The 23388-nt window shown below is 39.2% G+C and overlaps 2 protein-coding genes and 1 pseudogene across 2 annotated transcripts; all 3 read right to left on the bottom strand.

The window, feature by feature from the left end:
• Positions 1-6512: 6512 nt before the first annotated feature.
• Positions 6513-9623, bottom strand: LOC133783796 (uncharacterized). Its single transcript, XM_062223419.1, has 3 exons — positions 8807-9623; positions 7832-8725; positions 6513-7043 (listed from the first exon to the last, which is right to left on the bottom strand). The coding sequence occupies exons 1-3, from the start codon at positions 9392-9394 to the stop codon at positions 6528-6530; spliced, it is 1998 nt and encodes a 665-aa protein (XP_062079403.1). The 5' UTR covers positions 9395-9623; the 3' UTR covers positions 6513-6527.
• A 1008-nt stretch (positions 9624-10631) lies between these two features.
• LOC133784696 (anthocyanidin 3-O-glucosyltransferase 2-like) lies at positions 10632-12830 on the bottom strand (annotated as a pseudogene).
• Positions 12831-16485: 3655 nt separating this feature from the next.
• On the bottom strand, positions 16486-17061 carry LOC133784697 (putative UDP-glucose flavonoid 3-O-glucosyltransferase 3). Its single transcript, XM_062223983.1, has one exon. The coding sequence runs from the start codon at positions 17059-17061 to the stop codon at positions 16486-16488; it is 576 nt and encodes a 191-aa protein (XP_062079967.1).
• Between the last annotated feature and the right edge of the window lie 6327 nt (positions 17062-23388).

Here is a 23388-nt window from a genome sequence, read left to right on the forward strand (position 1 = left end):
CAACAACTAAATAAAATAAACAACATTTAAATAAATCAATTCATCACACTTAACATTTAAATAAAATAAATCACAAAATTTAAATAATCTAAAAAAAAAATTGGTGCACTACAGGGGCAGAGCCCTAATCATACATATATTCACATACAACACATACTGGGTGCAATTTTCTTACCTTCGATCCAAACACTTAAATAAAAGCGACCCCCGAGGACGATCCTATCCTGAGTCCTAATGGTAACCTAGTCACAACCCATAAATAATATTTCCATCAACATTCGATTCCATAAACGAACCCCGGGACTAATCCCGTACTCTTGGGACCCCCAATTCCACCAAACGGGGTGATGAAATCATCCCTCGAGCCCTTGGGCAAAAGTCCTAAAAATTAAACTTTGGGACCTTGAAATTTGGCCTAGCGTCGCGGCGCTGCTCTCTTGGCACTCCGTCGAGCAGAAATTTCGCCACCCAAAAACACCATGGCGCTGCCCACCCAGTGCCACGGCTAGCAGAGGGCTCTGCCCTAAAATTCGTCATAGCGTCGCGCCGTTGTCCACTTAGTGCTGCAGTGCTAAAGCCTGAAATCCAGATTTTTGAATTTTTTCCCCGTTGTGTTTTCCGAACTTCTAACCTCAAATCCGACCCCTAACGGGTCATCAAACCCAGATTAAATTCCTAAAAGCTCAATAGTTAACCCAAAACACCATTATAACACCTAAACATAATAAAAAATCTCCAAAGAAACTCAAATAGAAAATCTTGAGTTTCAAAACTCCAAAACACCAAGAACACATAAAAACTCAAAGATTCAAAGGATAAAATCGTTACCACTGTTGCTATGAACGACCTTAGGTTGCTGCTATACCAATTCCTAGTCCCCAGCTTCCAAATTAAATGGGGCAGTGACAGGGATAGAAATCCTCGCCCCGACGGAGCCCCGTTTAAATTTTTATATATTTTTGTAATATTTTATATGTATTTTATATCTTTCTTTATATGTTTTTGTAGTATAGTAGTAACTTTTTTAATATTTTAAATTTTATTTAGGATAGTGTTTAATATTTTAAATAATAAATATTGTGCAATATTTTAATTTACATATAATTTACGATTTTTATTTTAAAATTTTAATTTAAAATTTACTTTTTAAATAAATGGGTTCCCCGTGGGGATTCCCCACCCCGTCCCTGACGGGGAATAAGGGGGGTTGGGGATTAAAAATATAAATAGGGACGGGGACGGGGGCCACTCCCCGTCAATTCCCCAACCCCGTGTGCATCACTAATTGTGAAACCAGAATGTTACTGGGGTTGTCAGCGTGGTGAACGTAATAGTGCTCCGATGGGTCTTCAAGATGTGTTCATGGTTGAGTTGATGGAAGTGGAACACGAGATTCATCTATAGTTGAGGAATTGAGGTCATCAAATTGAGAAGTGGTATGTGGAAGTCCACCACTAGTAGACATGTTTGAATTTATGCAAAACGAATAGAAACAACGAAGATGAAATTGCAAAAGAAAAAGATTCAGGAGAAAAGAAAGGCAAAGAGAATAGCAGAAAATCCTGTCGGCAGAGAACCGGAGGAATCAAATGGAAGATGCTGGAGAAAAATATAGCACCACTTCGCCGGAGATAGAGACATGACTATGTAGGAGAAAGTTGGAACAGTGATCAGAGAAGAAAGAGGATTGGTCAGAAAGCCTATCTTTCCGGCTCTAATACCATAATGCAAAAAAAGAAGAGACAAAATGAAAGAAAACTATGGAATGACTATATATAGGAAAAGGCAAAGTGTAAGAAGAAAGAAAGAAAAAAAAAACTAAATAAAACGAAAACAGTAATTATACTAACTTAATAGCTAAAGTAAAGAAAAAAGTACGGAGATACAAAATAGAAATACATAGAAAAGCCTAATAATCCTAATAATATTATTACAAATTTAAATGATCTGCCAATCTTTGTTTTTATTAAAACAGTATCAACCCAATATTGTAAATTGTATGAGTAATTGATGAAAATTGCCTCTTTTTTGAAATTATTTTACATTTTAACCTAGTTTTGATAATGTTTTGCGAAATGATATCTGCCTAAAATTTCGACTAGCTTTCTAAAAATTTCGACTAATTGTCTGAATTTTTTAACCAGCTATCTGAAAATTTTTGACAAAATATCTAGAGTGTCGAATACAATTTTGCAAAAAAATTACCAAAATTATACCAAAATACAAAATGAAATTTTGCCAAGAGGTTGTATCTACAAATAAAACTTTTATTAAAGTTACTCGAACCAACAATAAAAATTCAAAGTCGTGTTTTATTATTCAATAGCTACAGTATAAACATAAATGATTTTTACCATTATACTTTTTAAAGATTATTAATATTGCAACCTCATAAGTCAAATTTTCGTCTAACACCACAACCATACATAAACGATCCAAACAACTGAATTATATTAAATATATATATTTATTTAAGATATATTATGAATCACATCGTTTATAAGAAGGCTATCATTTTACTAGAAAAATGATATTCTTTAGCATTGACTGCATTTTGGGTATCAGTTGACTAAAATATTGTTACACACATCTTTTACCGGCGCTTCAATCATTGACTTTTTGCACATTATTAATATTGCAACCTCATAAGTCATATTACAATAATATAAATTGGGAAATTTCATTATTTATGTCTACTAATGTCTAATATTACCAAAAAATCTCAACATTAATAATATTTTCAATTTAATGCTAAACTTTCCTCTCATACCCAAAATACCCCTCCCATTATATCAAAAATTCACAAAACCTTCTCTTCCACTCTCCTCCCTCTCTCTCTCTAATTCTCACGAAATCTCCATAAAACCTACAGTTTTGTATAATTTTCTTGTCAAAATCATTGTTAGTTATCTCCATTGTTTCTGTAAAGTCGTTAATATCAAAGGCAACATCTATTTTGAGAGTTTTTGGAGGAGAAAAACCATGGGTAATGAGATTTTACATTTTATGTGTTGGGTATTATTTGTTTACATTTTTTTTGGCTATTTTGAACAGATCTGAGCCTATATTGGTGTATTTTTCGGGATTTTTTGAGAGATTCCGCGATCTGTGTTTTTCTGAGTTTTCTGCAATTTTTTTGCTCGATAACGGTTCGATGGTATGTAGAAGAAGGTCTTTGTAAGAGCTCGATGTAGCTCGATGTGAGCTCGATAATAGCTCGATAGGTTCGGGTTTAGTGCTCGATAGGGTTCGATGGAGGGTTTGGTTAGGTTTTATGGTCGGTTTTGAGAAATGATAGCTCGATGCTAACTCGATAATAGCTCGATAGGGGTTCGATGGAGGGTTTGGTTAGGTTTATGTTCTGTTTTGAGAAATGGTAGCTCGATGCTAACTCGATAATAGCTCGATAGGGGTTCGATGGAGGGTTTGGTTAGGTTTATGTTCTGTTTTGAGAAATGGTAGCTCGATTCCAACTCGATAATAGCTTGATAAAGCTCAATAATGTTATTTTTTATTGCATTTCTGGAAAAATGACAGTTTTCCTGACAATGTTAATGTTTTTTTTTCCAACACAGGCTCTATTGTCTACGTTTTTGTATCCTACAATGGTGTTTGGGAATTACAAGGGAATAAGTGGATTTTCAAGGACCCTCAATGCACGACGATACCGATGGAGGATACTGTAACGTACTTGCAACTTCTTGACATATTGCACAAGGAACTTAAAGTTGATAAATAGATGTATGAGTTGAAATTGGAGGTTCCTTACACTTGCGGCGACCAACCGTTTACACCCGTTCATGTTGAAAGTGATCTTGGTGTCCGTGCATTCATAGGAGTAACATCTAAAGAAAGGTTGGCCTTGTGTGTCACTCCTGTTAAAAAGATTGTCATTGCAGACCCATATTCCACTCCCGGACCTGAGGGAGCAGCCAGTGCTTTAGGATTTCCTATTGGTGACCTGAGGGACAACCAGTATGAGTACAACCCCTATGTGAATGACGATCTGGTAGCCGAACACAATGAGGACTTAGGAGACAATTCGGTGGATGATGATCTATTAGCTGAACATTTGCAAGTAAAAGAAGCACAAGAACAACCAATACGTCATATTGCACGGACGAACCCACCAAGTCAAGGACGCCGAACACCTGGCACCAGCTCTAGTCGTCCTGGTGGAACAGAATATAACTATACAGGGAACATTTCAATATGTTCAACAGAAGATCACAGAAAATGGAGTGCTCCCATGTTTACAAAAGAAGATATCATAGCTTGTAGTCGTTCTGAATCACCCTCATCCGGTATAGCATTAGGGGAATTACATCTTGGGAAGACATTTGAGAATAAGATGGAATTGAAAACCAAAGCGGCTCTCTTTGCAATGAAGAATAATTTTGAGTTTATGGTTAAGAAGTCTGGTACTGATGTGTTGTATATCACCTGCAAGGATCCTGATTGTGGTTGGAGAATAAGAGGGAAAAAAGTAGCGCGATCAGAGATGTTTGAGATCACTGTTTATAATAGTGTACATACTTGCTCACTAGAATTGCGACAAAAAGACCACCGTCAAGCAGCACCTTCTGCCATTGGGCACCTTATCAAGAACAAATATGCTACTGATGGCACTAGCTATCCACCAAACAGCATAAAGGAGGATATGAAGAATAATTTTGGGATCGATATGAGTTATATTAAGGCTTGGAGATGCAGAGAGAAGGCACTCGGTTATGTTAGGGGGACACCTGAAGAATCGTACTCCAAGTTACCTTCTTACCTGTACATGCTGCAGCAAAAGAATCCAGGTACAATTACTTATTTTGTCACAGATGACGGTTGCTTTCTTTACTGTTTCTTCTCACTCGGAGTTTGTAGAAGGGGATTTACATCATGTCGTCCTGTTATATGTGTGGACGGCACTTTCTTAAAGTCAAGGTACGGTGGCCACATGTTGTGTGCTGTCGCATTGGATGCGAATAACCACATTTATCCAATTGCATTCGGGATTGTTGACAGTGAGAATCATGCTTCTTGGAAGTATTTCATGATGAAATTGAAGGAAGCCATTGGAGTTGTTGATAATCTGTCTTTTGTATCAGACAGGCATGCTAGCATTATTCATGCTCTTGAGTTGGTCTTCCCTGATGCCTACCACGGCGCATGCTACCATCACATAAGTATGAATGTAATCGCTAAGTTCAAGACCGATCACTGTCACAAGGAGATGTGGAATGCGGCATATGCATTTCGGAAGTCAAAATTTCACAGGTTCTTCAACAATATAAAGCAAATGGATCCTGCCATAGCTCAATATCTCGAGGGTATTGGCTTCGATAAGTGGACTCGTGTATACTTTCCTGGGAATCGATACAATGTAATGACAAGCAACTACGCTGAAAGTTTCAACAACAAAACCAGAGACGCAAGAACCTTCCCAGTCACTACTTTTGTGGAATTCATTCGTTTCACAATTCAGTCATGGTTTGTCGCGCGTCGTGAGGAGGTAGAGAAGTGCACATCCAAATTAGCAACAACATATGAGAAAGATGTCTCAGGCATTGCGGATGATGCAAGGTACTTGAAAGTCCATCCTCTTGGACAGTTTGAATTTCATGTGGTAGACCCAGAAGGTGATGGTGAGGTGAATTTGATGACCAAATCATGCTCTTGTGGTCAGTTTCAAATAATGGGTTACCCTTGTGTTCATGGTATGGCTGCGGCCATGTTGCGCAATGTCAACATTTACTCACTGTGTTCACCATATTACACTACTGAGATGTGGAGGGAGTCTTACAAAGAAACAATTTACCCAACTGGCAATGAGGATGATTGGGAAGTTCCCGAGAACATAGAGAAAATGCAAGTTGGGGTTCCCGTTGAAAAACAACCAGTTGGTCGACCGAAGAAGAATAAGGTGGGAAGAAGGAAGACAAACCGCACTCCATCGAATGGAGAAATCATTCCCAGTCAGCGCAAGTGTAGCATGTGTGGTGGTCTTGGCCACAACAGGGCTACATGCAAAGCTAGGCTTTAAACTTTTTTTTCCCATTTGAACTTGTTGTATTAATAAACTCTTTTTATTTGATTTTTCTGAAAAGTTATGTTTATGGAAAAGCTAGGCTTTAAACTCTTTTTTCCCATTTGAACTTGCTATATTAATAAACTCTTTTTATGAAGGTAACAAATTTTGATAATTCAATAACAGTTCGATATAGCTTGATATTAGCTCGATAACAGCCCATGAAAGTTAAAAAAAAATGTGAACAACAAACTGTACATGTAAAGACCCTGTATATATACAATCATCAAGGTAACAAATTTTGATACCACAAGTTTGTGGTCCACTTGTTCCTGAACACCTCCATATTTTCATCGCAGATAGCTTCCAATGGAAGATCAACCATCAGATGTTCAATATACTTGATAGCATACACACCACAATCCCCACTGTAAAAAAATAAATAAATATTAAGTGCACATTACTATAAATTTAGTTAGAAACAAAATTAGTATGAAGATGATGTTTGTTACCTTCTCTTTGACTGAGGGAGCTCGTGTTTCTGTTTGCGACGCAATGTGAACTGATGCGGCCTATTTCCTGCTGATGGAATCTTCAACATCAAGCTATCAGTAAACAGTTTACTCTGCATTAACAGAGAAGGTAGCATAAAGCACCATGGACTCATAATATCCTCAAGCTTTGCGTCACTAATCACCGAGTTGTCTGAATCATAAACAGTCAGAGTCCAACTAGAAATGGAAGCCTCAATGGCAAACCAATGTTGTTGTCCATAGTTCTGGCACCAATATACATCCTCAACTCCTCCCCAAGATGCCAGACACTGCTGCTCGATGCCGGTCAACATGGACATAATGTCAGCATCCCAATAATACTTTGTTTTGTCGGCTGTTTTCTTGAACTGATCATATCGGGCAGGTATCACTTGTGAGAAATAACTGTTCATCACAACTGCATTCTGTCGATATATATTGGGAAAATACTTGCGACGCATACGAAGCATGTGTTCTGCCGCATCAATATGCTGCAAAAGAGAGTACGATAAAAAAATTAGCAAAACCCATCATAAAATGCTGATGTCGAGCTCCATCGAGCTCACATCGAACTCATATCGAGCTCACATCGAGCTCAAATCGAGCTCACATCGAGCCAGTCTGAAACAGTAAAAAACAACCTACTTTAACATCCATATCGAACTACCATCGAACTACTATTGAGCTCACATCGAGCCAGTCTGAGACAGTAAAAAACAACCTACTTTAACATCCCTATCGAACTACTATCGAGCTCACATTGAGCCAGTAAAGACAACCTACTTTAACATCCCTATCGAACTACCATCGAACTACTATCGAGCTCACATCGAGCCAGTAAAGACAACCTATTTTAACATCCCTATCGAACTCCCTATCGAGCTCACATCGAGCCATCATGAAATAGTAAAGACAACCTATTTTAACATCCCTATCGAACTCCCTATCGAGCTCACATCGAGCCACTTTGTTCAGGGAATTTTCACAATCGAACTCACATCGAGCTTTTAACATCCCTATCGAACTACTATCGAACTCATATCGAGCTCACATCGAGCCAGTCTAAAACAGTAAAAAAAACCCTATTTTAACATACATATCGAACTACTATCGAACTCATATCGATCTCACATCGAGCCAGTATAAAACAGTAAGAAAAACAACCTATTTTAACATCCCTATCGAACTACCTATCGAGCTCCATCGAGCTCACATCGAGTCAGTAAAAACAAAACATGTAAAATTGAAAACAGTCCATAACTAGGTATAAATGGCTTACCCCATCATTGAGCCAGGATTGGGGTGTCTTCAACATGAGAAACCACGCTGGACCGTGACTCCCAGTCTTTACATCCCGCAGGGTCTTGTTGGGCATGTCTCCAAGAAGCCACTTGCACATTGTCCTATACTGTTTGGGATCTGGCTTCTTGAGAGGGTCCAGCACATGTGTAGCCTCTTGTGTAGCCTCGTCTGCTGGTGCAGTTGCATCAGTGCGAGGTCTTTTCCTCGTGGGATCCTTATAGTCCTCAAACCAATCTGGCTTGCGTCTTTGGCGTCTAGCCCTCTGAAACTGAACCCCACCAACATCCTCAGGTTTGACAATAACGACTCCCGGAGTCTCAGCATCAGGTGTCACAATGATGGTAGGAGGCATCGTTGGATCATCAACATAGTCTAGCGGAATATCCAATGACTCTGAGTCTGAATCTTCATTGGAGCCCCTCGGTTTCTCCTTAACAAATGTCAGGATCTGACTGAGTACGTCCAAGATCACTGACTGGTTCTTTAAGAGGGTCTCATGTCGACCCTCGACTCTGTCGAACCGCTCAATCAAGTCGGCCAGCTCAGGGGCTGAGGCTGAGGCTGGTGTTGGGGCTGACACTGAGGCTGGGGCTGATGTTGGGGCACAGGTTGATGCTGGGTCTGAGGCTGGGGCAATAGGAGGGGTGGGACCTGCAACCTCCTCCCCCGGGGCAGCATCAACAAATATCTTGGCTGCCTCGGCAGCCTGAGAAACTTTCTCTGCCATTTTCTCAAAATTCGCATCCTCCTCCTCATCAGTCTCCGAGGGATCCTGGCCAAGCCCAGGATAAAGGGGAAGATCTCCCTCAGTCAAAGACAAGTAATAGTCTTTTTCTGCTGGCCGAGGCTTCAACATCGGAAGAACAATTAACTGCAAACAACATAAAACATTTGGTTAACTCAAATAATGATAAAAGATAAGCATATAGATAAAAAAAAAAACATAACTTACATTCTTCTTCAATAATATCGGTGCGATGACGGACTTGGTGAAATCCTTGTTCCTCCGATGCGACCAGCTAAGCATCCTCGGGAACATGTTTCCCGAGCTCACAACAAGCTCCACCGCAAGCTGTTGGATAGCCTCATATGCCCAGTACTGTAAGGCGGGGGCATAACCATACATACTGTATTTGGACTCTTGCTGCACCTTGGCATCCTTCTTGGCATCATAGTTGGCCTTTTGCTTCACCATGTCCTTCTTACAAGAATGCAATAGCCTCCTATAAGAGTACTTCCCCCATGGATAGCTGAAGAAGTACTCTACATTCTCAACAATTTTTAGAATATCTCGCCAAATGTGCAGTTTGCCCTCAATGGCATTCAGAACCCCCTCAACAAACAGACATAGACCAAGCTTGTACACATCTTCCACAACCGTACAAGTCTTGAAAGCATGGTCCACCTGTGACAGCTTTACTTTCTCAGCATCGTTGAAATACTCCTTTATCAACCGATCGCTGAGATTACGCCCTTCCAACTCTTCTGGTGACGGGAAGGCACTGAAATCCAACCCCATCACCAGGGCAAACTCTCCCATGCCGAATCTACAAGACTTCGACCCCAAGAAAAAATGCACCTCATCTTCGTTGTTGCTGGCGATTTTCCTCAGCAACAGTTGATGCACCAAGACTCCGGAGAAATTAAACTCCGAAGCCAAAAAGAATTGCTTGAAAGGGGATTCCTTAGCCCTTTCAAGCAGCCCGAGCTCCAAAAACCTGGTCTTAATGTGATTTAAAGTACTACTACCCTGATATGTCACTCGACCAGGAAAGTGATCACTGAATGGAACAAGAAACTTAGGCATCTGTAACAACACATGAAAATTTTTTGTAAGAAAACAGAATAAAAAAATTTTCATAAAAACACTGAAATAAGTTGTCATCGAGCTCTATCAAGCTCTAATCGAGCTGCAACATACCCTATCGAGCAACTATCGAAAAACTATCGAGTTCCATCGAGAAATATCAACAACCTAAATTTATCGAGCCTATCGAGTCAGTGTCGAGCCTATCGAGCTAAGAAAAATCTGTCTGTCTAGATAAATAACCATCGAGCTACAGTCTAGTCTCATATCGAACCATTATCGAACCTATCGAGCCCTTGTAATATAATACAACATATCCTATCGAGCTCCTATTGAGCTCATGTCGAGCTCATATCGAGCTCATATCGAGCTCATAATCGATCCATCATCGAACTGTTCAAACCTTATCGAGCCTACTATCGAACCATAATCGAACCTATCGAGCCACTGGTTCAAACCCAAAAAAAATTTCCCACAAAATCGGACAACCCATTCCACAAATCACAGATTCAACAACGATATAAAGCAAATATGGACTTGGGTTCAAGATTTTACCTTAGTTTTTTAAACTTTGAAGGAAATATGCTCTGTGGGTCTCGGGTTTGACAGAATAATGGGAGTTTGCAGTGGGCTCGAGATCGCCGGAGAAATGGGAGAAGGTGGGGGCTCGACGGAGAAGGTGGGAGCTCGACGGAGATGCGGGCTCGATGGCTCGACGGAGATGGCGGCTCGACGGAGGTGGGGGTTCGATGGTTTTTGGGGGATTTTTGTGAGACTGAGAGAGAGAGAAACCGAGACTGAGAGAGAGAAGGCTGAGATTGAATGGGAAGGGTATTTTGGGTAGGAGGGAAAAGCTTAGCATGCATTTGAAAAAGTTAATAATGCTAAGATTTTTTTGTAATTATACCTATTAATATGTATAAAAAGTGAAATTTCCCCTATAAATTAAATTTCATCTAACACCTAACCATAAACAACACAAACAACTTCATATAAATAAATTTAAGGCATGTTATGAATCACATCGTTTATAAAACGTCACAAGGAAGAGTATGAGGACCCACCTTCCATTAAGGTTTTCCGACCCTTCTCACTCATTTCCTTCACTCTCTTCCTAATATCATTATCAGACTCCATCACCTTTCGAATCCCAACCTCTATTTCTTCAGCTTTTACGACAACAACATCACCAGAAATGTTCAAACCACTCCGGTAGTCCAATTTAATCTCCACCGCTAATCTGAATTCCTCACTAGCTCGAAAGCGTTGAATTGTTGCACGGCATACACAGGCCACGTCCCCATTGGTACCCCAAACCACAAGCTCTCTAGGATTGAGTTCCAACCACAATGGGAGACGAACCCTCCAACTGAGGAGTGAGCCAACACAGTCACCTGCGGAGCCCACCCTATGACCTTTCCAATCTCAGCCGTTCGATCAAGAAACCCATCCAGAAGAGCTTCATTGAAATCCGCGTACTCTTCTGGCTCAGTTGACTGACCTTGCTTCCTTAAGGACCACAGAAACCAAACCCCACATAGCTCTAACCCCCTGGCTATCTCTTTCACTTGCTCCCCATTGAAGCTTCCCCTGCTCCCGAAGCACAGGAACACTATTGACGATGGAGACTGCCTATCTAACCACGTCACGATTTTGGTTTCTTTCTGGCTTTGGCTAGGGTTAGGGCTTATTATGGGTCCCACTAGGTAGATTGGTGGGATTGAGTTATCTTTAGTTAAGGAATCAATAATGGTGGACTCAAACTCCATAAATGTATTTACCAAAATGCCCTTGAGTTTTGTCGAATTTCTATGTTGACTGAAAGCGAAATGGCACAACACCTTGTCCAGTATCATATCGGGAAGGACCTTGACCGGAACTGTGTTTAGGAAACCCTTGACGACAAGCTCTGCATTAGGCTCATCTCTATAAGAGAAGTTTCTGAAAATTTTGGTGATTGAAAACTCAGCTCACTGTACTGAGACCTATTCATTTCATTATATAGCCAAACGACACTTACAGAGCAGGGTACAGAGTACCAATACACAATAGACACGTAGCATAACAATATTGCACAGAGTACAAGGAATAACATAAATTGGTTAGGACAAATGATTAGGCAATCAGCCTAGGGATTCCCTCATTCAATCGTGCTCTGCTCTGACACCTCAGCTGAGGATTCCAATTCTCTAACACCACCCCTCAAACAATATGGTGACTGTGTCACATTGAGTTTGTCCACCAGAAAATGAAAGCGTGTTGGTGAGAGACTCTTCGTGAGACAATCGGCAATCTGGTCATGAGAAGGAACGTATCTGATTTCAAGTTTTTTCTCCAAAACTTTGTCTCTCACAAAGTGTACATCAAGTTCGATGTGCTTTGTCCTGGCATGATAAATCGGGTTTGAGGCCAGCGCACTTGCACTTTGATTGTCACACCAAATGACTGGTGTTGAGGAGCAATTGAATCTTAGCTCGTTGAGTAACTCTTGTAACCATGACAGTTCAGCTGCAAGTTGAGCTAGGGATCTATATTCAAACTCCGTACTCGATCGAGCAACAACATTTTGTTTCTTAGATGACCAGGATATCAAAGAGTCACCCAGGAAAACACAATAGCCAGCAACGGATTTTCGATCATCAGGACAACAAGCCCAATCCGCATCTGAGAATCCAACAAGTGTCAAATTGTCACTAGGAATTATATGAATGCCATGATACAGAGTACCTTTCAAATACCGAAGGATTCTTTTGACTGCACCCCAATGAACATCTGTAGGTTGCTTGAGAAATTAGCTGAGTTTGTTAACGGCGAAGGAAACATCAGCTCTTGTGTGGCTGAGGTATTGTAGAGCTCCTATTAAACTTCTGTAGTCTGTTGGTTGATTCAGAGGTTTTCCTTCTGTAATAGACAGTGGCTTTCCTGCTATCATGGGAGTGACACTCGGTTTTGTATTCTCCATCTAAAATTTCTGCAACAACTCTGTGATGTACTTACCTTGTGAGAGATATATTCCAGTTTTATCCCTAAAGACCTCTATACCAAGGAAGTAGTGAAGAGGGCCAAGGTCTTTAAGAGAAAAACTTTTGTTTAGCTTGGCAATGAAAGTGTTTAGTTCATCTGAGATGTTTCCTGTCACAACTATGTCATCCACATAGACCAAAACCATTATGACAAACTTGGTTTTCTTGAGAATGAAGAATGATGAGTCTGCCTTTGAGTTATCAAATCCCCATTGAATGAGTGTTGTCCTCAGCTGGTCATACCAAGCCCGAGGGGCCTATTTTAGCCCGTAGATTGATTTTTGCAACTTGCAAACATAATCTGGATATTGAGTGTCTTCAAAGCGTGGAGATTGTGACATAAACACATCTTCATCAAGTACTCCATTTAAGAATGCGTTATTAATATCAACCTGCCTTACTTCCCAATCATAGGCCACAACCAATGTTAAAACCACTCGAACAGTAGCTACCTTTACAACGGGGCTGAAAGTCTCACCAAACTTGAGACCGGGCCTTTGATGAAACCCTTTGGTGACTAGTCGAGCTTTGTATCGCTGAAAACTTTCATCTGCGTTGAGTTTCTCTTTGAAAATCCACTTACAGCTGACAGCATTGTAGGCTTCAGAGGGAGGAACCAATATCCAAGTACGTTTGCGTTTTAACGCCACAAACTCATCTGTCATGGCTCGATTCCACCCCTCATGCTGAAGGGCACTGGTGACTGAAGCAGGGACATGAGAAGTGAGGGAAAAGGCAGCCTAACCACCAAAAGTGTGGGGCTTAAAGGTACCAGCCTTTGCGAGAGTCACCATGGGATGTGTAACGTGGAGAGGAGCAGGTGGAGCAGTAATAGGAGCAGGACTGGTGTGAGGACTAGTAGCAAATGAATCATGACCTGGAGAAACATCGAATGCAGCACTGGGATATGGTATTGGTGAGCCAACAACAGACTGAGTAGCAGGAGCAGTGGAGGAATGTGAGGAGTTGGGTGTGGATGCTGCTGGAACAATGGAAGATGATACTGGAATTGTAGGAGATGATGTAGATGAAATAGGAGGTAGTGTGAACCAGGTGTGAGGTATGTGCATGGTGACATATTACTCTGGCTGACAGTATTAAGGAAACCAGTGGAGAAGGGAAATTCATTCTCATTAAAAATAACATGCCTAGTGATATAAATTCGACCATGGGGACTGAGGCATTTATATCCCTTATGAACCTCACTATATCCTAGATTAACACATTTCACAGAATGAAACTCAAATTTATGGCTTTGATATGGTCTAATGCAAGGAAAACAGGACACACCAAAGACTTTTAAAAACTTGTAGTCTGGAAGTTTTGAAAACAGTGCCTCAAAGGGTGACTTGCCATTAAGCACAGTAGTGGGAAGTCGGTTGATCAGATACACGGCTGTTTGGAATGCATCTGACCAATATTTCAGAGGCATTTGGGCTTGTGCAAGAAGAGTGAGGCCTGTTTCAACAATATGTCTGTGTTTGCGTTCTGCCCTACCATTTTTCTCAGAGGTATGGGGACAAGAATGATGGAAGAAAATCCCATGTTCATTGACTAATTGAGTGAAAGCTTGAAATTCCCCACCCCAGTCAGTTCGAAGTTGTTTAATTTTTCTTTCAAATTGATTTTCAACAAGCCTTTAAAATTGAACAAAAGCTGCAAGAGCATCATATTTTTGTTTTAAAGGAAATAGCCATGTGTACCTACTATAATCATCTAAGAAATGGATATAGTATCTGTAATTTGTGTGCGATGAAACTGGGGATGGTCCCCATAAATCTGTATGAATGAGATCTAACACATGTGTAGCCTGACTATTAGATGTAGGAAATGGTAGAGCATGTGCTTTGCCGAATTGACAAGCATCACAAAACGTGTGAGTTTCATTAACATTAATGGTAACATTAGACATTTTTAAAACTTGATTCAGGACATGACTAGAGGGATGACCAAGGCATCTATGCCAGGTATCCTTTAGGGAATTAACAGTGGACACATTAGACTGAGACTGAGTTGAGACACCAGAAAATATTTGAGAGTTGGTTGAGGTAGCATGTCTCTTTGCTGGTATGGGACCTAAACGAAAGAGACCATCCTCAAGTGTTCCTCGCAACACCTCCATCCCTGTTTCTAGATCCTTCACATAACAAAATTCAGGGAAAAACTCCATAGAGACATTATTGTCACTGGTTAATTTAGACACTTATAAGATTTTTAGTAATTGAGGGAACATGGAGTAAATCATTTAAAATGAGAGGAGCAGAATTGGGTGTATCGAGTAAACCAGTGCCAATATGTTTAATCTGGAGTTTGCTGCCATCACCTATGACCATGTGCTCCTTACCATTGTAATCAGCTTTGTTATTGACTTTGTCAGCTTCTGGAGTGAGGTGGTTAGAGGCTCCACTATCCGCATACCAGCTGTCATCATGCAAGGTTTGAGGTGTAGCAACTAAGGCTGACATTTGGGTGTTCTTGTCCTGACTCTGCTGTGACTCACCTTGAGGAGGTTGCCCCATGTAGTGATCATTGTACTTGTAATAACATACAGCAGCCGAGTGTCCAAATTTCCCACAAACTTGACACGTTGGTCTAGTGTTGTCCCTGCCATACCTGCCTTTACCACGATTGAAGTTTCCACCACCTCTAGAAGGATTTCCTTGATGAGAATATCCACGACCCTGATTGTTGTTGTAGTTGTTTCCTCGTCCTTGACCACTGTTAGAGCCCCCTCTATTTCCTGGATAGAATGGTTTCTGAGCCATATTTGTTGAGAGATTGCTTAGAGTTTTGTTATTGGGTGAGACAGCTCCAAGTCTCTCTAATTTACTGTCAAAGCTAAGGAGGGATCCCTGAAGTTCCTGCCAGGACAGATCATTTCTATGTTCAAGGAGCAGAACGATGGATAAATACTCCATGTCGAGTCCCGAAAGAACATTGGCAATGAGATGCTTTTCTGGGTAGGGGTCTCCAGCAAGGGCTAATGATTCAGCCCACATTCTTTTCATCTTGAGATAGTCTGTCATGGGTTATGCTCCTTTTCGAGTAGTTTGCAATTTTGTGCGCAAGTCGTCCATATTAGCCTTAGAGTGTGCTCCATATAGTTCTTCCAATGCTGTCCAAAGTGAGGTTGCAGATCCACAACCCATAACTTCAGAGGCAATAGCTTCATACATAGATCCATACAACCAGCCCATTAGGAGCTGATCATGAACAATCCAGACTTCATACTCTGGATTTGGCTGCACTTCAGTGATTGTTGTTTCGTTTTCATCATTCTTCTCAACTAAGATAAACTCAGGTGGACATGGCCTTTGGCCATTGAGGTAACCTTCGAGTCTGTGACCTCTAATGATGGTAAACACCTTTGTTTTCCATAGTGGAAAATAGTTTCTGTCTAATTTGAGGGAGAATGGCTGGCTCAAGGTATTACTAAAGGGGCTTGCTAGAGTAATTTGTGGAGCAGTCAGTGATGACTTTATTCTAGAGCTTCCTTGTGAGTTTTCTGGGCCCGCTTTTTCCAGCGAGACCTGGACTGTCTGACTCTGGTTTTTCGACATAGAAGACGACCAAGAACTTGTCTCTGATACCAAGAGAAGTTTCTGAAAATTTTGGTGATTGAAAACTTAGCTCACTGTACTGAGAGCTATTCATTTCATTATATAGCCAAACGACACTTACAGAACAGGGTACAGAGTACAAATACACAATAGACACGTAGCATAACAATATTGCACATAGTACAATGAATAACATAAATTGGTTAGGACAAATGATTAGGCAATTAGCCTAGGGATTCCCTCATTCAATCGTGCTCTGCTCTGCCACCTCAGCTAAGGATTCCAATTCTCTAACACTATATTCGGCAATATCTTTGTTTTGGTTGGTACTTAGGTTTCCGAGATGAGAAATGAGTTTGAGAAAGCCAGCCCCACACGTGAAAACCGTGTAGTAGGGAACCCCAAACTCGTCGACAATGTCGACAAATGTGGGGCAGAACATGTCGATGACGATACTTGCCAGCGTAGGCGAGTCGGGTTGGCTCGGGAAAGACTCAGTGAAGATCTTGACGGCGTTTCGAACGTGGGGTTTGATATTTTCAAAGAATGAAGCGATGAACTGTATGGGATCAGAACTGGTGAGTTCCACATTCTGAGCTTCTGATAGTTTGATAACCTTGATGCGTTCGACGGAGATGGAGGCAATGAGAGATTGCACGTAGGATTGGCTGGTGGGCTGGAATCCTAGGAATTTCATGATGAGGATTGAGATGGAGAGACGCTGATCTCGAGCAACAAGATTCTTGGCCATCTCCAACGCTGGGACGATGTGGCCTATATCTGGAAAAGGAATGAAAACTAGTTCTCCTTTCTTCATTTTCCTCTCTATTAATATCTCTTCTCTCTTTTGTTATTATGATTTTTAAAACTCAATGAGTGATGAGACTATATGTATATATAATCGCTTAATTTTATTTATATAATTTATTAATTATTTTTATTAAATTTATATTAATGTAATATAAATTTTAAATAAATATTTTATTTTAATTAAATAATTTATTTATTTTTATTTAAGTTTATGTTTGTTCTAGTTTTTAAAGTTTGAAGTGAAAACAAAAGATTATATATTACATGTTTAATGTAATATTAAATATTATACTTAAATTTTAAATTTAAGTTTATTGCTAGTTTTTTTTAAAGCAATTCGTTGCTAATTCATAATATTTTACAATGATAATTATTTAAGTTTAATTAAATTTTATTTAAGTTATAAAAAATAATTATCATTGTAAAATATCTCATAAAAATTATATTTTAATTTGTTTAATTATTTAATATTTTAAAATAATTATCATTGTAAAATATCTCAAAAATATCATATTTTAATTTGTTTAATTATTTATTATTTTTAAATAATTATCATCGTAAAATGTCTCAAAAATATTATATTTTAATTTTTTTAATTATTAACTTTATTTTATTTAAGTTTAAGTGTTTACAAACTAACGTTAAATATAAGAATATTCTGTTAAATATAAGAATATTTCGTTAAAGTTAACATTAAAAAAATAAAAAACTGTTAAAATTAAGAATTTTTGTTATCTACACACTTATTGTATAGAAGATATATATATATATATAAGTTGACTCTTAATGGTGATTGTGTTTATTTCCCATGAAAGGGTTGTCAATTAATAACCATTGGATTAAGATCCAATAATCCACATTTAAAGATGTTAATTAATGTTATATTTGACTCTTTCAAACTTGATAATGTGTTACCTGCTCACATGAGGATTACCTTTTAATTTAATTAAATAATTAAAAAAATCATTATTTAAAATTCATTCCAAGATTTCATATCTCCATTCCTTGTTCATTTTATATTCTTTCCAAATTCATTCCTTATGCATTAATGACTCATATCTTCCCAACTACAATTAGTTGGCTAATTAATGATGCATATTTCGAAATTTATATATATTTTTATACAAAATTTACTCATCTTAAAAAACTTATTTATTGAAGAAGCTCCAATTTTAAAAAGTGTTTCAAGTAAAATTTCTAAGTTTATGCCATTTTCGAAATCACCAGTAGATTTTCTATTTTTTTGTTCAAAAAAATCCAACTTATATATATATTTTTTTATATGTAGGATATAGATTAGTAAATTTTATTTATCTTGAAAAACTTGTTTAGTAAAAACCCACAAGATTTTTTTTTAAAAGTATTTGATAAAAAACTCTAGATTTTTCATAGTGTTCCTTCTAAAATTTTCAGTCATTTTTGTGCTTTCTTTATTTTTACAAACAAATTATCAACTATTTCTCCAATTTCATATTTCAAAATTCACTATTAGAGCTTTTTTTTTTAAAAAAAAATTCCAACTTAGTTTTATTTGTCAACAAATAAAAAACTTGTTTAGTAAAATCCCACAATAACAATTTTTTTATAAAGTGTTTGATGAAAAAGCTCTAGATTTTTCATAGTGTTTCTTGCAAGATTTTCATTCATTTTTGTATTTTCTTTATTTTTACAAAAAAATTACCATCTATTTCTCCAATTTCATACTTTGAAATTCACTACTAGAGATTTTTTAAAAAAAATAAAATAAAAAATTCCAACTTAGTTTTTTTTTGTCATGTAGGATTTGAAATTAAAAAAATATGACTAAATCTTATTTATCTTGAAAAACTATTTTAGTAAAATCTCACAAGAACAATTTTTTTTTTTAAAATGTTTGATGAAAAAGCTCTAGAATTTTCATAATATTTCTTGCAATATTTTCAATCATTTTTGTGTTTCTTTATTTTTACAAACAAATTATCATCTATTTCTCAAATTTCATATTTCGAAATTCACTACTAGAGTTTTTTTTCCAAATAAATTCCAACAAAAAAATAAGAATCTTATTTCTCTTGAAAAACTTGTTTAGTAAAAATCCACAAGAATATTTTTTTTTAATTTTTTTTTTATGAAAAAAAAACTCAAAATATTTTAAAGAGTTTCATTCAAGATTCTTTATTTTTAAAAAAACATGTTATTAGCCAAGATGATAATACCCAAAAAAATTCAAAAGTTACAGTTTAATAAAAAAAAAATTTTGCGGTAATAATACATAATTATACAATTTTGGTGCAACTGTTAATTCTCACCATTAACTGCTATTAACTATCTACGTGACACATTTTTATATTCGTAAATTTAGGTATTAAAGTGTAACTTTATAAATGATTTGAGTATTATCGCTGTCAATATTCCTAAATTCTTTAAATACTACAAAAATAATTTAAAAATTTTAAAAATCTAAAAGATTGTTAGAAACTAATTAATAAAATTAAAATTTGCAAATTCGAAACAACCCAAATTAAAATTGAAACTTAAAATCATTCCGAAATCCATATTATTAATTAGCTTTCAACAATGTTTTAGATTTCTTAAAATTTAAACTTATTTTTGATAATGTTTAAAGAATTAAAATAATTTAGTCTAAAATCATCCCCAAAACCATGTGTCATATGAATACTTAACGGGCAGTTAACGGTGAGTACTAGCAGTTGCACTAAAATTGTAGATTTAGGTATTACCGCAAAAAAAAGTATTAAAGTGTAACTTTTGAAAATATTTGGGTATTATCGCTGCTAATTAGACTAATAAAAATGTCACATTGATATTTAATAGGCAGTTAACAGTGAGTACTAACAGATGCACCAAATTTATTTATTTACAAAAAAAAAAAATTAGTATTAAAGTGCAACTTTTGAAAAAAAAAAAATTTGGAAATATTATCACGGCCAATATTTTTTTTATTTTTATTTTTTATAGTTAGTTCGAGTAACTTTAGAAGTTTTATTTGTAGATACAATTTATAGCACAATTATTACTTGTTATTTTCTTTATATCATTTTTTGAAGAAGAAAAATATTGGGTTGTGTTATACCCAGATTTCGAGCCATGGTAAATATGACCTCGAAAGCTGAGTTCGCAATAAATGGTCTCGTGAGGATTAGAGTATGATCTAGGATTGTAAATCGAGCATGCAAAGTATGATATATGATCTCGAATGCGGTGACCTCGAAATGATCTCGATCTCGAAAGGTAGCTCCAAGAACACCTTCATCTTCAGGGACTTCGGAGCATGGGTCTTGAGCTCGATGTACTATCTCGAAAGTAATGTTAGCTCGGGAGATGTCAGTGGCTCGCACAATGACATGAAACCTGAGATGCTGAAGCCTTGGAGATACGCTATAACCACCTTGAATATCTACAAGTATTGTAAACATGAGATGTAATCCTCATTTATTAATGTAAATCCCCAAGAATCGTGGGATATTATTTAGTCAGTTATGCATTCCCTGGTCTTCAGGGACGTTTCCTTGTTTATCTGATTAAAGGCATTTAAAGCCATTTATTTTTATTCACAAAAGAGTAACTACCCAAAATATGTGGGATAGTATTCTGCATCCTTCTCTATAAATAGAGAAGCCATGCACCATTGAAAGGGACCGAAATTCTGATCTTTGAGAGAAAACTCTGGAGAATTCATGCTAAAGAATTTTTCAGAGATAATCTTAAGATTAATAATAGAGACTCGTGGACTAGGCAGATTTAACTGCTGAACCACGTAAAAAATCGTGTGTTTGATTTGTTTGTTTCGTTTGGCCATCGTCATCCATTGTTTTTGTGCTCTTCTTTTATCTATTGACGAAAAACGGCGTCAACAGTTTGGTGCTTTCATTGAGAGCCTTAAGCATTCATCCCTGAGAGATTCATGGCTGCAAACAATCAGAACACCCCTGAAGAAAAATTACCCAAGGCGTCCTGGAAAACAGCCAATGGAGAACCCGGATGCTGATGAAAGGAGCGGGTCCTCTGATTCCCGGGGACCACCTCCACAACCAAGGGATGAGGACATGTACTACAATCCTGAGCGTTATGTCCCTATTGTAGAATTGGAGAATCGGCAGCTGAAACAGTTGTTGGCAGAAGCCAACAAACGTAACGAGGAGTTGACCAGGATAGCCGCACAGGCGCAGGTGGCTCAGCCCCCACCTCCGCGCGAAAACCAAGTCCCTCCTCCAAGGGACGTGCACGTTCCTCCCCAGAGGCCCCGTGGACGTCCACGAAAAAATGCTGCCACAAGGAGGCCGACACAACCTCCAGCACCAGCAGAGCCATCTGCTCCTTCTAGGCCTCAGAGGAGTACCCGAGCTCGGGTCCCGCCTAATCAACCTGTGGAAGTGCCTGCAGGAACTGAGAAAAACCGAGCTCCTGCCGAGGCTCGGACTCAGGTTCCTGGTAGTGCACCGAACGCGACTGACCCATCTCGGGCAAATTCTGGACCCTCTAGGCCGAGGCAAGGGCGACAACCACCGTCGCCTATACGGTTCCCTCCGTCTCCCATAAGATATCCTTCACCTCCCCGCAGAAACGCTCAACCTGTTTGAGATCAAGATCAAGGGCATGCAGGGGAAAGACAAGGAAACAGGGAGACGTTCCCGGAGCGAGAGGCGCGCCATCTGAGAGAAGTCAGACGTCTCGATCTCGCACTGCGGAGACAAGGCGACGTAGAAAGGATCCACCATGAAATGACCGATCAACGAGTTTCACCAGTGATGAGTCCAGAGAGACTAGGTCCATCAGTAAACACGACCGAGGTCGTAAAAATACTGGGAATCACAAGAGTCATCCTGACCTGCGAAATCATCTGAATCAGAGCAGGGGAAAGGGAGATCAGACAAATCTGGATCTAAGGAATCATCTTAATGGGCGTAGAGATCCCTCACGGAGACGCGAGCCTGGGATCGCGATTAATGACTATCAATTCCAGACACCACCTAAGGACCCAGTTAAAGAAAGGATTGATCAGCTCGAAAAAGCCTTTAGGCTTTTGAAGAATGAACGAGAGAGTGGTCGATATGAGGACTCTGACAAGGAGCTCGAGCCGTTTGCTCCCAATATTTCTAACACTCAGTTTCCCCAAGGGTTCCGGATTCCTCACGTCCCAGCGTTTGAGGGAAAAACCGACCCATGTAGCCACCTGAGTACATTCAACACTATTATGAGAGCTAGTAACGTGGGTTACGAGCTCAGGTGCATGTTGTTTCCAACATCATTGGCCGGACCTGCCAAGATTTGGTTCGAGAAGTACAAGAGACACTCGATAACCTCATGGGATCAGTTGTCTAGGGACTTCAAGAAGCAGTTCCGGGCTATGATGGGAGTCAGACCAGAGGCATCCACTTTGACCAACGTCCGACAACAGCCGGGCGAAACACTGAAAAGCTATCTGACAAGATTTAATCTTGAGGTCGCCCGAGCTCAAGATGTGGATGACAGTGGACACCTAATGGCTATCCGAGCTGGTGTTTTACCCGGGAGTGCCCATTGGGATGACATGCAAGGGAAACCGGTGAGGTCGATAACCGAGTTTAACAGACGGGCGCAGAGATTTGTCAATGTAGAGGAGGTTAGGTCAACGCTCAAGGCGACCTCGCAGACCGAAACTACAACGATAAACATTAACTCCGCCTCAACCTCGGCTGACCCAGGAGCTCCACAGCCTACCTCGGAGAATCCCTCCAAGAGGAAAAAGAGCGAGGGAAATAACCCCGAGGCTGAAGGAGGAAAGAAGAAGAAAGGAGAAAGGTATTTCTCCGTATATAAAGTGCACACCGAGCTCAACGAGTCTCGGGAAAACATATACCTGGCTAATGAAAACCAGGTCCCCTTCAGGCGTCCGGACCCAATGAGGAATCAAAAGTCCAAAAGGGATTCCAACAAATATTGCCGGTTCCATAGAGATACCGGACACACAAATGATGAGTGCCGACAGCTGAAGGACGAGATCGAAGGGTTGATCTCGAGAGGTTATTTCAGGCAGTATGTCAAAAACCAGAGTACTGGACAGACCACTGCAAGCCAGAGAATAGCCGCGCCTTCGGCGGCACAGAATAATAACTCCCGATCTCGGGAAGAAGACAGGCCTCCACAGATTGATGGAGAGGATGTAATAACCATCTCGGGAGGGCCTCATCTCGTAGGAGGGGGTAGAAATGCTCAAAAGCGATACGTGAATGAGTTGAAGACGGGGGACGGGTCTCCTTATGAACCCGAACCAAGGGCACCAAAAAGCCAAAGGGTTGAAACTCAACCTATAACCTTCACCGAGGAAGATGCTTCCCATGTCCAGTTCCCTCAT

Source organism: Humulus lupulus, chromosome 6 (genome assembly GCF_963169125.1).
Source record: "Humulus lupulus chromosome 6, drHumLupu1.1, whole genome shotgun sequence".
NCBI classification, from domain to species: Eukaryota; Viridiplantae; Streptophyta; class Magnoliopsida; order Rosales; family Cannabaceae; genus Humulus; species Humulus lupulus.